Source organism: Artemia franciscana, chromosome 8, assembly GCF_032884065.1.
Source record: "Artemia franciscana chromosome 8, ASM3288406v1, whole genome shotgun sequence".
In the NCBI taxonomy this organism is placed as follows: Eukaryota; Metazoa; Arthropoda; class Branchiopoda; order Anostraca; family Artemiidae; genus Artemia; species Artemia franciscana.
The window spans coordinates 802,514-818,688 of record NC_088870.1 but is presented as its reverse complement, the minus strand read 5'-3'; the positions used below and the strand labels follow the sequence as shown (position 1 = coordinate 818,688).

The 16,175-nt window shown below is 35.2% G+C and overlaps 1 protein-coding gene across 1 annotated transcript in view; it reads right to left on the bottom strand.

Moving 5' to 3' along the window:
- Positions 1-14,744, bottom strand: part of LOC136029858 (charged multivesicular body protein 3-like) — a gene marked incomplete at its 5' end in the record, with an annotated part of 82,956 nt that extends 68,212 nt beyond the window's left edge. Inside the window, 1 exon segment of the mRNA XM_065708313.1 lies at positions 14,565-14,744. Within this exon segment, the coding sequence (XP_065564385.1) occupies positions 14,565-14,606 (42 nt within the window).
- Between the last annotated feature and the right edge of the window lie 1,431 nt (positions 14,745-16,175).

The following is a 16,175-nucleotide window of genomic DNA, read 5'->3' as shown; positions in this document are numbered from 1 at the left end:
CTCCCCCGAAACAAAAAAATCCCCCTAAAGACGTCTGTACACTTCCCAGTAACCATTACTATATGTAAACACAGGTCAAAGTTTGTAACTTGTAGCCCCTCCTACGGGGATTTCAGGGGAGTAAGTCGTTCCTAAAGACATGGTTATTAGGTTTTTCGACTAATGGTGAATAAAATGGCTATCTCAGAATTTTGATCCGGTGACTTTTGCGAAAAAATGAGCGTGGGAGGGGGCCTAGGTGCCTTCCAATTTTTTTGGTCACTTAAAAAGGGCCCTAGAACTTTTAATTTCCGTTAGAATGAGCCCTTTCGCGACATTATAGGACCACTCAGTCGATACGATCACCCCTGGGAAAAAAAAAAACAAAAAAAAACAAATAAACACGCATCCGTGATCTGTCTTCTGGCAAAAAAAAATGCGAAATTCCACATTTTTGTACATAGGAGCTAGAAACTTCTACAATATGGTTCTTTGATACGCTGAATCTGATGGTGTGATTTTTGTTAAGATTGTATGACTTTTAGGGGGTGTTTCCCCCTCTTCTCTAAAATGAGGCAAATTTTCTCAGGCTCGTAACTTTTGATGGGTGTAACTGATCTTGATGAAACTTATATATTTAAAATCAGCATTAAAATGTGATTCTTTTGATGTAACTATTGGTATCAAGATTCCATTTTTTAGAGTTTCGGTTACTATCGAGCCGTGTCGCTCCTTACTACAGTTCGTACTGTTTGATAAAGTTCTAACTTTGTTCCAACTCTTAGGAATGACTCCTGAATTAAAAATGTCGTTCAACCAGAATTGATAGCTCTTTTGAAAGTACTAAAAAAAAAATTCAGCCTAAAGAGGTATTGAATAAGAAACAAACCCCTCATATATGTAATAATTTCTGTTCGTTTTAAGTTTTAATGTTGCTCCTTACTTTCAATTGAAAATCTCGTTTTTTTTCAATTAGATTTTTGATTACTTTTAAATAATGCTGGGAAATCTGGCGCCCTCTTCATAGAAATGTTCCCTTCCCAATGAAGACATCCTTAATGGGAAAGATTCTTCGATGTAAGATCCTCACGCTATTCTAGGACCACTGTATCGATACGATCACCCCTCGAAAAAACAAATGAACACGCATCTGTGATCTTTCTTCTGGCAAAAAAATACAAAATTCTACGTTTTTGCGGATAAGAGCAATAGGGTTTTTCTGACACGCTGAGTCTGATGGTGTGAGTTTCATTAAAATTCTATCACTTTAAGGGGACGTTTCTCCCCCTTTTTTCGAAAATGAGGCAAATTTTTTCAGGCTTGTAGCTTTTGATGACTTACTTGACTTAAGTCCCATCTGGACTTGGTGGTCGTCTCAGGGCCTCTCTCCTAACGAGCGAATATATGTGTGGCCTATACTGCTCTGTTTTTTACCATTCTGAGAAGACCAGGGAGATCACAGTCGGAGAAGTTCTCCTTCCAGCGTTTCGGAGGACGACCGGGAGGGCGAGAACGGTGGATGCGACCTTCAAAGGCAATTTTTGGTAGTTGGTCGTTGGACATGCCCTGGACGTGGCCAAGCCACCTCAATTGTTGGACAGGAACCCTGTCCAGGATGTTAGTGTTATAATGCAGTCTTTCTAGTAGGTCAGCATTTGATACTCGATCTACGTATGTTATGCCAGCGATTCGACGCAGCACCTTTGTCTCAAAAGCGGCGAGTCGCTTGGAGTCATCTACTCTGAATGTCCACGTTTCACAGCCGCACATAGCTATAGGAATGATGATGGAGCAGAATAGTTTAAGTTTTAGCTTCACGTAGCTTCAATTTTGCTTCCATATTGGCATCAGAACTTCGAAGCCGGCACTACCCAGAACAAGGCGTCTTTTGATTTTCACTGAGTGATTATTGTCGCTCGTGATCTGGCACCCGTGAAACCGTCTACCGATTCTACTTCCGCTCCAATAAGCTTTATTTTTGGTGGGGATGGGTAGTTGAACCTTGACACTCGTATGGCTTTCGTTTTATCCTCGCTGATTTTCATTCCGAAGGTTCGTGTAACTACTTCCAGGTTATCTGCTTTGGTTTGGAGTTCAGCAACGGATCCAGTGAGCATTTCGATGTTGTCTGCGTATGCCAGTTTGTCGATTACGATTCCTCATACCATTGCCCCATTGGTTGCTTGAACATGCGACATTACACAGTGGAGGAAGAGAGATTAATTTTGGTAACTTTTGATGGGTAAGGTTAAACTTTACAAAACTTATATATTTGAAACCAGCATAAAAATCCGATTCTTTTTATGTACCTATTGGTACCAACATTCTGTTTTTTAGAGTTTTGGTTACTATTGAGCCGGGTGGCTCCTTGCTAACAGTTCGTTACCAAGAAGTGTTTAATAATTGCCTATGGTTATTCGACCAAAAGTTGGGTCTCTCTGCGTCTTACACTAACAGTTCAAAAACGAAAAGGGTTATATAGTTTCTAGATCACTCATTTTGTAGAATGACTTATGTTCTACCTAATCAACTAATAAAAAATATATTTATAAAGGCAAATTTTCAAGATGGATCAAAAATTTTCCCAAAACGTATGTAAAGTATGGTATATTTTAGTCATTTCTTAAAGATTACAATTGAACAGCCAGAGATACAGCAGCTTGGGGAAAATTATTTTAAACTTAAGAAAATTCGTTTAATTTGACTAACAAATGAGCAGTTTAGGAGCATTTGGAATGCATTATTAATGTTAAAGCAATTTTTGTCATTGGAGATAGTATTTTAGGGAATTTGTAGAAATGGGAATATAGCACCAATTTATCGACTATGTAACATTGATTTTCGTATTCAGCATGACTGATTACATCATATAGGGTTCTCAAACCTTCTATTGCTTGCTGATCATCCAAAACCTAAAATATCAACATTTCTCTCATGTGGCTCCCTGACTATCTCTGATAAATAAAAGAAGGAATTTAATTCAAGACATAATTTCTTAATTCAATTGAAATGAAGATTTACCACCCTATGACTTAAGAATAAAGGATAGCACAACAAATATGATGATGCATAATTTAGATATTTCAGGGAGTATATGCCATGGAACATGCCTGGTTGTTTCTGGATTAGAAATGTAATGTATACGACACACCAGGAAAAGCATTCGGCTTTTTCATAGCAGGAATAGTAAAAAACAAACCACCTTAGCTACCTTTTCATTGTTGGGCAGAGTACCTTTTAACATATTTTACTTTTAACATCATCTATGATATACAACCTACGATTATGACGTCATCCATAATCTCATATACAATGATGCACATTTGGTGAAAAATCTATTTAATTCTAAACTATTTCAAATTTCGGAATCAAGAGAAGCTACAATCTAATCAACATAGTTACATCACACCATGAAAGAAAGACAACAAGGCAGGTAATAACATACCTATCAAGAAGCAATGAGAAATCATAAATCAGAAGGGCACTGTGTTGGGTAGATGAAACAGGGAAAATGGGGACTTTTTGAGAAAATACAGATTTTTTAAGAGAACTACTGCCATTAGAGGGACCATTAAGGACTTTAAAGACCAATTTATAAGGTACTAATATTATGGTTATTGTAAAACCGTATTAATTATTGCTTGATTCTCTGCATGGTGCTTATCAAATCTTCTACTCCTGAGAGAAACATCCTATATTTTGGGATCAGTTTTATGTTTTTAGTAAAGCATTAGTTGTTAACATTCTGTATAACTGGAAAAAAAAAATAACAAATCAGTTTATTTGGGCAGGTTTTGTAGGCATACCTTGAATAATCTACAACATAATAATTGTGTTTGTTTTAAGTTGCATCTTTACTTTTTACGTTGGTAAGACGAATTTAGCCTTTTAGAATTGATTCAGTGGCTAGAGTGTTTGCAGAAAATAAATACTCATTAGTTTCTCAAACAAAACTTGCATAATAAACATGCTCTTAAGACACCATTTTTCAACAAGGATAAAAGTGATGCTAACCATGAGAAGGAACACTGCCTAAAACTATTCAAAATACCCTAGAACCACTTGTCTGACTTCACCAAATATCAGCTTCTTGTCACCACGCAGAGAATGATTAAATAGAACCAGAAAAGAAAAACAACTATTCTACATTAAAAAACTCTTAGTTAGTGCATGAGTAAGCCGCTAGGGGAGGGAACAAGTTGAAATTGTCATACTAACAACCTTTGTTTTTGGAAACAGTGTTCAATGGAGGATCAAAGAGTACCGTTTTTTGTTATTACAATGTGTGGTTAAGAAGAGACCAAGGACAAGGCTTGTTACGAAAAGTTTCACATTTCTTACTTAACAGCTTTTCAAGATTGCAAAAAGCCTTGCTGTCTAGAAATGTAAGTTATTGTTTATAATAGGGCTAAAAATCAGATAGAAAAAAGGAAGAAATAAACCATAAGATCCTCAAATAAATACTTTTGCAAAATGCTACTGATACAAAAAAACAATCCACTACAATCTTTTTTGCTTAATATAATAAATGCTGTTGTTAGACTTTTGAATACCAGTCCCCACCCCTCTTGACTAGGCTAAATATAGCCTAAGATTATATACAAGAGCTTATTGATTTTTTGTGTGTCAGAGTTTTCGTCATAAAGAGTTCTCAGTCGCTGCACACCACTCTCAGTTTTATGGCCGGCCTTGTGGTGGTCTAGTAACCTTTGTGAAGTCATGTTTTCCTTCGTCTATTTTTGATTCAGCAAGTGATCTTTTGCAATTAGAATTCGGAATTTTGTTGTGCTAAACATTAATCTGCCCACGAACTATCGTGACGACCGATCTGAGAGACTTTTTGCCATTAGTATGGCTCGGTTCTCTAAAAACTTGCTAAAAATAAAAGAGCAGGGTTTAGGCGGTATTACTATTGGCTTCAATTGTGATCTAACCGACCAAATTTATTGTTTGGTGATTTTAATAGCTCAAGTATCATTTTTGGTCTGTTCAATGATGATTATGTAATTGCACTGAAGACTGAGAATTTTACTTATGTCCATAATTGAGATAGTACATCTAACTTAGACCATGTTTGGCATACGTCATCCAAACTATCGTTGAAGTTGCCGTTAATGAATCCAATTTCACCTCAGATCATGTTCCTTTGTCTTTCAGTGCTCAGGTTGGTGATTGCAGCCCTTCTTCTAACCAGCTTCCAAAAAAAGACAATCTGTATTTTATGCTAATGATTGGGACAAGGCGTATCCAGATCTTTTCCAGCAAGCGTGCAATGATGTTCTCACGAAAATTTGTATACTGTTTGATTTGTTGATGTGGAGTTGAAGAAAGAATACGCGTGATTGCCAAAATAGGCTGAATGTTTATTGTAGTGAACTTACACATGCCCTAGCTCTTGCAGAGCAATCAGCAGTACCTTTTAGGCAAGTAAAAGGCGGAAACGAAGAGCCCGGTTGGTGAACCAATCATAATTTGCAAAATGCTTTCTTTTCTGCAAGGTTTTGGCTCTCAGTTTAGATCAAAGAGGATAAACCGCGCGATGGGTCGCTGCACAAACTGTACATTTATACTAAACGCCAGTTTACAAAGCAGCTTCCTTTGCATTGGAGCTCAATTATTTCGTCTTGTTCAGATGAAGCTTGGTTGTGGCCAAATGAGTTGTGATCAAGTCTTGTAAAAGTTACGCTAAGTCAAATACCATCTTGTATAACACTTTCTTCACATTATAAAAAAATAATAAGCAGCTCTAGATCTATGACTGCAAATTAGTTATGAAGTGAAACTCCAAGACTTTTGAAGCATGCCTCTCGTCCGAAACTGATTATTACAAAGCGCCTGATTATTTCTACAATTGGTAAACTGAAGAAAGAAATTCTAGAGGATTTGATGAGATTTCAGCACAGCAATTTTTGTTGCGTGATGAACTGTTTACGGAACACTTAGTTATCCTTTACCGAATGATATTTGGTTTGGGATTTGTCCCTGATTCTTTTTCATTTGGATGTTTGACTCCCATCCCTAAGAGGAATAAACCTCCTTCTGAGTATTTGTCTTCTCGCCCCATACCAACTTCAATTTTATTTTGCAAAGTTTTTGACAATTTGATAATTGATGAGTTTGCGAACTAAATGCAGAGTGGAGGCCCACCAGTTCGGTTTTCAGTCTCCCTTGGGTGTGGTCATGCCCTTTCTGCTTTGGTATCTGCTTTGGTTGAAGCAGAGAACCACGGTGAAGGCGTTGATTTAGCTGACCATTGTACAACATTGTTGATTATGGTACAACAAGTATGCTAAGTTTTTGCTGCGTTTACGACTGCGGACAAGCAATAGGTATGTTACACGCCAGTTAGGTGTTACCAACCCTGAAGAAGAGATTCCGTTGAAAATTGACAACTTAAATGAATCCCCTAATGTATACCTTTAACTGCAAGTACACAGACCTATAGCATTTTGTACAGTTAAAATCAATATAAATATTGGTCACTGATTTGAGGCCCCCCTAAAATCAAGAAGAGAGCTTAATCAAAATCCAACTCCCCTTTCCTAAATGTCATTGGTGCTTTGAAATTCAGTATGTTTTCCTTAATTTTGGCGTGAGTCTGCTTTCACTAGAAAACATAAATTCAATAGAATATGTATATTTCAAAGCTACATTAGGAATTTTTCATTTTAAATCTTAATTTAGAAAATTTATGCAGATAAAATACTTTCTTTGGGCTTTGTGTAAGTGGTATACATGCTTGGGAAAGTTTTGTGGTAATATTCTAGAGTTACAGGTCTTATAAATGAAACATAAAAAAAAAAGATAACAGTACAATCAGATAACTTAAGAATACTATATTCAAAAATTTTCTTAATGTTGAGTACTATATTCAAACATTGAGAATTTAAAGTGCCGAAACCCTACAGGCAAATGTATTCTCCTGATGAGCCCTTGTGTTGGGTTGTTGCCTTTGAATTATTTGTCTTTATTGTTTTTATTGTTTGGTAAATGACGACTTATACTTATTGACGACATGACTGCCTGTCCATGGATTATTCTTTATGGTTGATTGTGTATGGCTATGCTGTTTTACCTATGTGATTGTATGGATGAGTAGGGTTAAGGCCTCATTCAAGTGCTGGTCTATATTAATCACTAATTTAGGAAAACAGTCTTCCTTTTCTCCTTCTGTCTCCCTTTTTTTTTAATGTGTTTGTGCTGTTGCATTGGTGATTTCTCTTTTTGTTGTTTTATAACATATGCTACTCTAATTATACACCTAACCTTCACTAATGATTCCAGGAATCACCCTATTAAATATATTTCTTTGTTGTTTTTCATCTCTTGGTTGATTGCATTTCTTTTGTTAACAGGTAGCTGTACTGTTAACGAGTCAAATGCATTATAACAGGATACTAATGGTAATTTTTTTTATCATTTTGTAAAAAAAAAACAAGAAAAAAATGACCACTAAAGAAGCAAATTAGAGATATAGAAAAAACTTACACTCTTCACAAAAAGAAACGAAAATATTAACGAATATCAAAATGTCGAGAGCATTCACCACAAATAAAAGGGTGTGCTCCATTCCTTAAAAGAGACAAAATAGCATGAGAACACAAAATTGATTTGAAAGCTTTATGAATGTCAATTGCACAAACGTAAAGGTTTTTCTTTGACTGTTTGAGACAATCAAGACAATCAAGGATATAATAACTATAAAAATTGAATGGCCTTCATGTGATGAAGGTAATGCTCTTCATGTATGCAAACCTTTATGAAAGGTATTGGGTAAATACTGCTGAATTATATAAGTTTTAAGTAAAAGTACCAAATGTTATATTAATTTGTGGTTTCTGTGATGCATATGTTCAGGAGGTAAATCATCAGATCCTGGATGTTTTCTATTCTTTAATAAATTGAATTTTAGCCTCAACGGCTGATGGGGTAAAACTTGAAAACTATAGGTGTGATTAAATACTGAAAATGGATTTGAAGCATGAAATGGAATCCTAATTCAAGTGAAGGATGATCACCAGAAAATATTAGGGAAAATATAATTTTCAAAAATAAAATCAATAGGATGAGACTTTGATGATGGTACAAGCAGTCTGGGATATAGGTATTCAATGAAACTGAAGATTAAGCCAAATAAATCAAGACAGATCATAAAATTTGCTTATATTTCCAATAACATAGAGCCTCCTTACAATTAACTTTTTTTTAGATTTACCTCAAATTACCTTAAACTACAGCTATGAGCAATCTAAGAATTTCTCCTTGTAGAGCTCCAGAATGATGACTTGAGTTGTATACATAATTCATTAGTGACCAGGTGCTGTTCCATCTTCAGCAGTATTCCAATTGAGTTTATACTCTCTGGAAGTCCATTTAGCATCTAGCCTTAATTCGAAAACGTTAACACATTCAGCAGTAACTGTTTCATTAGAGAGTTTGTTCCAACTGTTAACAACGTGTGATGAAAAGAAGTGTCCCATGTCCATGTCCATGTGGCATCTGAGAGCCTATTATATAGTGGCACAGGGTAAACAATGAAGAGGATTTTGTTGGCTTTATAATTCCTGCATTTCCACAAGAGTATTGAGTATATTTCAAAATTTAACTCTAACCTGCTGCCTTGTCTAGTTGATGATAAGAAGTGGAAGAGTGCCTCAATCTTGGACAGAAATAGAATCCTGAGAACTTTTGTTAAGGGGTAAATCAATATGATCCTACTGTTTTTTTGTAAACCCACTGGGCTTCTTGTATGGATTGATAAAATTCCTAATAAATAAATCTATGCAAACCTAGAGATTTTAGTGATCCCTCAACAAAAACCATTAGAAACTTGAATATGGTAGTCATATTGTGAAAGTACAGCCAGAATTATGAACATATGAAAATAGTTCAGGCTTTGGCCACTTTTTCCCAAAAGAATTGATTGGGTTATTCAATAGTACACTCTTCTATTATTACAGTGTTTTCTTTAGAAGAGCTATAACTCTAGAATATTAACAGATTTGCTCTTATACCACACGTTCAAGTTTATCAGAGGCAAGTTTTCTTTCAGTGATGGGGAAGGGGGGTGATGATGAAGATAGATCCTTCAAATATTTTCTTGGGCATAGTCTAGGCTGTAGAAACATTTATGGAATACTATTCACTTAACTCTATTACTTCCTGAGAAAGAAAACAAAAACTAGTAAAAAGCTGAAAATTTTTTTTGACAAAAAAACAAAACAAAAAACAGCAAATTTTTGAATATAGCCTAGGGTAAAAAACATACCAAATGGACAGCAAATCACCAACTTGATGGTTATATCATAGTGCAACGTCTATGATACCACATAGACAGCAGACTAACTTTCTTTTCATCTATTTAAACTTTCTAAATATTGTTTCAATACTTTAACTGTGTACAATGCTAAAAATTTAAAATGTATATTAATACAGGGGAGCAAGGAATCTTCTGAAGGAAATGCTTAAATAAAATCAAAATAGTACAATAAGATTCCTTTACCTTAAATTGTGTTTGCTAGCAATATGGACAAATCCAGTATATGCCAGTTAGTGATGAAGGGCTACAGGATATCTGCTGCATCCTATTGAATGAGCCAAGGTTTTGTCGCCTAGTTCTTGACAAAATTTGATTTGAAGCTATCAACTGTTGTAATTCTCACTATCATCTCACTTAGGCTCTTCTACAGACTTAAGATTCAATTGTAGAAAAATTGTTTCTCTTTCTTGTTTTGGCAAGTTTGCAGAGCAGCTTTGCTGAATGACATCAGATATTTGACAACTGGGGAGGTTCAACATATCTTTGTTATCAGACTTGAGCAACTTATAGGTCATTATCATATTGCCTCTGCATTAATGGTATGTCAGAGTTAGAAGCTTCAGGCTCTGCAGTTACTTACTTAAAGTTGTTCAGCACCATCTGGCAGTTGACCTGCCAGTTTGATGCCCTCTGTTTGCTTGATGGGGTTGTAGTCAGTTGATCTTTAAGTTATGTTGACCACTCAGCAAATGTGTTAAATTTGTTGTTGTGTTTCTCTCAGGACCTGTCAATTCTGTTTTTGAAGCTATTGATGTTTGGTGTTTGATGGTATGTTCAGGCAGGTTGTTCCATGTATTGACTGCTTGCACTGAGAAAATGTTTGCAAAGGTATGTTTTCTGGCTTCTGGCTTGTACACCTTTTCTGAGTGGCCTCTGGTTTGGTGTATAGCTGTTTTCCTGAAAAACTTGTCAAAGGGCAGATTTTCTATTTTGGCTTTCATCTTGAACATCTGGATGATGTCTCCTTGCTTATTTTTGTACAACAGACTTGGCAGTTCAAGAGTTTTTAGACAGTCTTTGTATGGCTTCCCTTTTAGGCCTGGCATCATTCTGGTTAATCTACATTGAACCTTTTCCATGGCTGAGCAGTCCCCAATGAAGGATGGCCCCTAGGCTATGATTGACATCTCCCAGTTGACTTCTATAGTCTTTATCCTTGAGACCCTTGACAAATTTAGTTGCCTGTCTCTGAACAGATTCAAGAGCCATCTGTTCTGTTTTATTGATTGGCATGGAATGCACATTCCATACTCTAATCTAGGTCTCACCAGGCTTTAGAGTCTTGTCACTATTGCTGGGGATCTACTAGCAATAGTACACATGACAATAGCAAGAATTCCTTATATTACACTTTTATCAAATATGATAGTTGTTTTTTGGCAATATACCCCACCCCCCTGGGAATCTCATGTAAAGGTGAGGTTATACTTTTAAACTAAAAGAAAACTTCAAAAACAATTAAATTCTTATTTTATAATATACAGCACATTTATGTTAATACCATTGTCATATTTCCTTCATTATTAATCAAACGTTTAGATCACTTAAAATATTTTTTTGTCCAATATTCAACAGAATTACTCAGGCTACATTGGATATTTTTATTTATTTATTTATTAATACCAAATATGGCAAGCTTTCAAGCTTGTCACAATAAACATAATAAATAGAAGTTATGACAATACTGACAACATAATACACACACACAAATCAATGAAAATAACAACTACAACAAACACTGACAAATAATACTATAAATTATTTAAAAATGATTTACTTTGAAAATTTGGTTCTGCTAGTTTTGTTTTGAATCTATTTATGTCATCTGTTAGAAATGTTTTAGGTGGAAGGTCATTCCATGGCTTCCATGCCCTGCTGTATAATGAATGTTGGCCTATTTTCCTTTTTGAAAGTGAGGGGTACAATTTATGTGGGTGATAATGGGTCCTGTTAGTGTCATTAAATGTGAAGAACTGTGATGTACTTATATTATCAATGCCTTTGATTATACAGAATGTGTTAATAATGTCTGCCCTATCCCTTCAGAATTGAAGACTTGACAATCCTAGCCTGTGCAGTCTATTTTCATACTGCAAATGTTTCAAATAAGGTACAAGCTTAGTTGCTCTTTGCTGTATTTTTTCAACCCTTGCTCTGTCATTTTTATTCAATGGATACCATACTCACAAATTGTATTCGAGTATCAGTCAAACTGTTGATTTATAAATGGCAATGAATGAGCAGAGATTAAACCTACAGAAATTCCGTCTAAGACATAATAGCTGATAGTTTGCCTTACGAGTTACTTCAGAGACATGCTTGTCAAACCTAAGACTAGAATCAAAATGAACACCAAGGTCACGGACATTTTCAACAGGTAAGATTGAATGCCCAGCAAGATGGTATTGGTAACTTTGTTCTACTTTGCCAAAGTAATGGACAACCCTACACATATTTTCGTTGACAAACATGGAGTTAGCATTACACCAATTGTGCACTGCATCCAAGTCTCTTTGAAGCAACAAAGCTTCATCTGAATTTTTCAAGGAGCAGTAGAGCTTTACATCATCTGTAAACATTTTAATTGTGGAATGGTGGACAACAAGAGGCAAGTCATTGATGACTTGATCATGTATACATTGGAGGTTGTTACAAGGCACATCGAAACATGGAAATAATAACACAAAATGTATTATTAGGGATATATGGGTACACCAGGGGACAGTGGGATGTATTGTCAAGGTAACACCTATTAGGCCTATTTTGAAAAGAAGCATAAAATAATAAATCTAATGATGCTACTTTTATCAGCATTTTGTTCAGAAGAGACATGACTCTCCAGCATTACCAAATGCACAAATAGCTAGCAATCTGCCTAATATGTGGGCATGCCCTTTAAGCTTAAGCCTAAACTTGGAAAAAGTTGGTCAAGACTAGTCTATGGAAAATTTAGTGAGTATACTTATTGCCTGTCTATTAGGGGGAGGTATTAGGTAAATTTGATTAGTATACCTTAAAGAATGATATAAGTTACTATTTTTTTTTTTTAAGTAGTTTCAGGCAGGGGCAAAATTGGCAATGGGGCAGGGAGGACAACTGCCACTCCTAGACCTTGGTTTCCCCCCTGCCCTAGACCATACCTTCCCCTCCCAAGCTGAAATTCAGCTTCTTCAAAAATCTTATCAAAACTAATAAATTTGCATAATTCAACCATCACCAAAACAGATCAGTTTTCTTCAGGATATGTTTACCTTTATGGCACTATATTGTTCATTTGGTAAAATTCTAGCTGAGTGACTTCTTGCTATCTCAGAAAGGGGTTAGGTTAGGAAAATGAAACTTTCAGGGATGGGTCTACAGGCTAAATTATATTCTGTGAAGGTATTTTGAAGTACCCCCTCTACACCTTCTCCCTCTAGAGAGCCCTGGAATTTGCCTACATGACCTAGTGAAATTTTGACAAAACAACATTTTACCTAAATGCTTAGTTACCAGTTGCTTTTTCTCTGCCTTTAGTTCTGAAAATGCAATTCCTGTTATTTGAGTAGAAATCTGAGCCATATCAATGTTTTTTTTTTCAAAATTTAGGAAATGTATATGCATATCTTTAAAACCTTATAAATTAGGACTGAGCAAAGTTGTGAAGCTGAAAACAATTTGTTGTACTTTATTCAAGCAGAAGATCTATTTTGAAAGATTTCACTTTTATAACACACAGATTTTTGAAGGTCATCAAAGGCCAGGGCCCTAGAGGGAGAAGGAGCAGAGGTAGGTACTTCAAAATACCTTCCAAGGACATACTTTAGCCTGTAGACCCATCCCTGAAAGTTTCATTTTCCAAATTTAACCCCCTTTCTGTGATAGCAAGAAGTCAATCAACTAGAATATTACAGTTTATTCTTCAGATTTCATTGTCATTTTTACTTGATTTGGGATGATTGGCCCTTACTTTGCCTGGCTACATTTTCATGAAATTCCACCACTTGTTTCAAGAATATTATGTTTCTTTTGGTAAAATTCTAGTTAATTGACTTCTTGCTATATCAGAAAGGGTTTAGGTTAGGAAAATGAAACTTTCAGGGATTGGTCTACAGGCTGAAGTATGTCCCAGGAAGGCATTTTAAAGTACCCACCTCCACTCCTTCTCCCTCTAGAGGGCCCTGAAATTTGTCTACATGACAGGTGAAATTTGCCTACATGACCTATTGAAATTTTGACAAAACAACATTTTACCTTAATTTTCAGATACTAGTTGCTTTCTCTTTGCCTTTAGTTCTGAAAATGTAATTCCTGTTATTTGAATAGAATTTTGAGCCATATCAATGTTTTTTTTTCAAAATTTAGGAAATGTATTTGCATATCTTTAAAACCTTATAAAATGGAATTGAGCTAAGTTATGAAGCCGAAAACAATTTTGTTGTACTTCAATTAAGCAGAAGATCTATTTTGCAAGGTTTCACTTTTATAACACACATATTTTTAAAAATCATCAAAGGCCAGGGCTTTCTATAAGGGAGAAGGAGTGGAGGTAGTTGCTTAAAAATACCTTCCCACAACATACTTTAGTCTGTAGAATCATCCATGAAAGTTTCATTTTCCTAACCTAAACCCTTTCCGAGATAGCAAGAAGTCAATTAACAAGAATTTTACTGTTTCTTTCTTGAGAGTGTGAATACCAAAGTGATACAACTGGGGTACTCTATGGATATCCTTTACCCCATTGAGGGGTATAGCAATATTTATTATTCTTGAAAAGAGCTTGATAGCATTGACTGTGCACTTCCTCTTTCATTTCTCTACTAGCCTATAATACCCTTTAACCAAAATTTACTAAATCTTGAACAAAAGACTACCATGTGTAATTGAGCCAATAGCTACCCATCATCACTAACCAGCAACTCTACAGAATCTTGTTTTCCTTATTTGGCTAGACAATGCAATTTAAGGTAATAAGAAAAGATCATATACCAATTAATAGGCTATTCTGTTCTGTTCTTCAATTCAGCCCTCTATGTTCTGTTCTTCTGTGCCATAGCCTCAACCTTCGCAGTCACCCCATACAGGTCTAACCTATGTTCAATCAATCAATTTATTAATACTAAAGAAAACTATTACAAAAGTAAATCAGTTAATAGGCCCAAGAAGCTATGCTTGTAATGTTCTAACCAAAACTTATGAATAATAGGCAATTTTTCATTAATTTCTCTTGACTCAAATGTATAAAAAAAAAATTTAAAAGGGTTGGTTAAATACTCAAATCATTTACTTTCTCTTTCGGATCTATATTTGTCTTGCCAAAAAGTCCCATGTTTCCCTTAGTTCAAAAACCAACCATGGTTGATGAAAAGCTTTCTTTTTTTTAACGTTAAAGCAGCGTCTACATTTGGCGTTTTCTGGAAAACTGGGGTGGAAATCTGGGATGCATGTAGAAGTCTACACTGGTAAATATCGCAGCAAATTCAAAAAATCCAGATGCAGCTGTGTGATACACTTATTATGGCTTTGGCCTAAAATCATAATTCAACAATCATAGGTCAACATTTCCTATTTCTAAACCAAATATAAGATTCTCACACGTCTGTATGTGTGTGTGTATATTCGAAACAAATAGCTCGCACAGCCATGATAAAAAAGAACGAAAAAAAAAAACAATATACAAAAGTAATTAAAAGAATCACTTAAATAATTGGAAAATACAATACAAATTAAAAGGAAAAAATTGACATAAACATGGTCATCAAAGAATACCTTTCCATTGGGTTTTGCCCATTCGAAAAAACCGTGCCAGATTCCTAATACTCACAAAACGCCAATTCTTCAACAATTTTTGCACCGGAAACATTTCCCACTCACCCTCTCTAAAAAATCCATTTCTCAAATCTTTTATTTCAATTATCAGAAAAGTTTCTTCATTCAACTATTTCTGGAAGTTTTTATAAGCTTTTTCATTTTTCTTTGATAGTGACATGGCTTTATTTTCAAATTTATTGCTTGACCAAGCTCCCATAAGACAGAACAGTCCGTCTTCACTTCTTGATTTTTCGCATGCCGGCCCGTTTTTGTCATTTTTTTGTGCCCAGCACAGAAACAGAAAAATGAAACGGCAGTAGCGGTCTACACAACCCAGTTCTCCGTCCCAGTTTTCCAAAAAACACCGAATGTAGATGTGGCATAAGGCCTTTTTTTGTTTCAGCCAAATAACTCGTTTGAGCTCAACCACTGGGGGTGGTTGAGCTTAACCAGTATTTTTGGATGAAGTAATGACGAACCAAGTTGTAATGAAAAGTTTTTTTGCGTCAAATAATTGGCTCGTTGAGACTCTGGATTAAACAAATTCGTTAATATTATAAACAAATGGTTTTACTGTTTATAACCGTTGGCTGAACTTGTTGAGGCGTTAAATTTCAAATAAATAAACCGTTGGTGGTTTATTAAAAAAAAGTTTAATTACACCATTGCAGAAAATTGGCTTAAATACATACAATTAGCCTAGCATGACCGCATTTGAAGTTTGTCCTTTTTTATTTTAATCAGATGGAATTCGAATTGACGGACTTTTTACTTTCTTGGAAAATAGATGGTGGTGTAATCTAAGGATATAAGGTCCATATAATGAAAATCTGTTAGTAAAACAATTATTACTTCGTAATAAGCAGAATATTCATGGTTAACATATTTTGCAAGGGGAAAACCTTTACCTTCAGTTCTTTCATTGCTGTACAGTTTTTTCCCAATTTCTAAAAGAAACATGAATCATACAAGTCTTTTCTTCGTATTCAAATAGAAATCAAACACCTTCTAATTATTTCTCATATCACATGTTAAAACAAAAATAGTGATAAATCATGTTAGGCTAAGTTGGGTTATATGGTGGTTG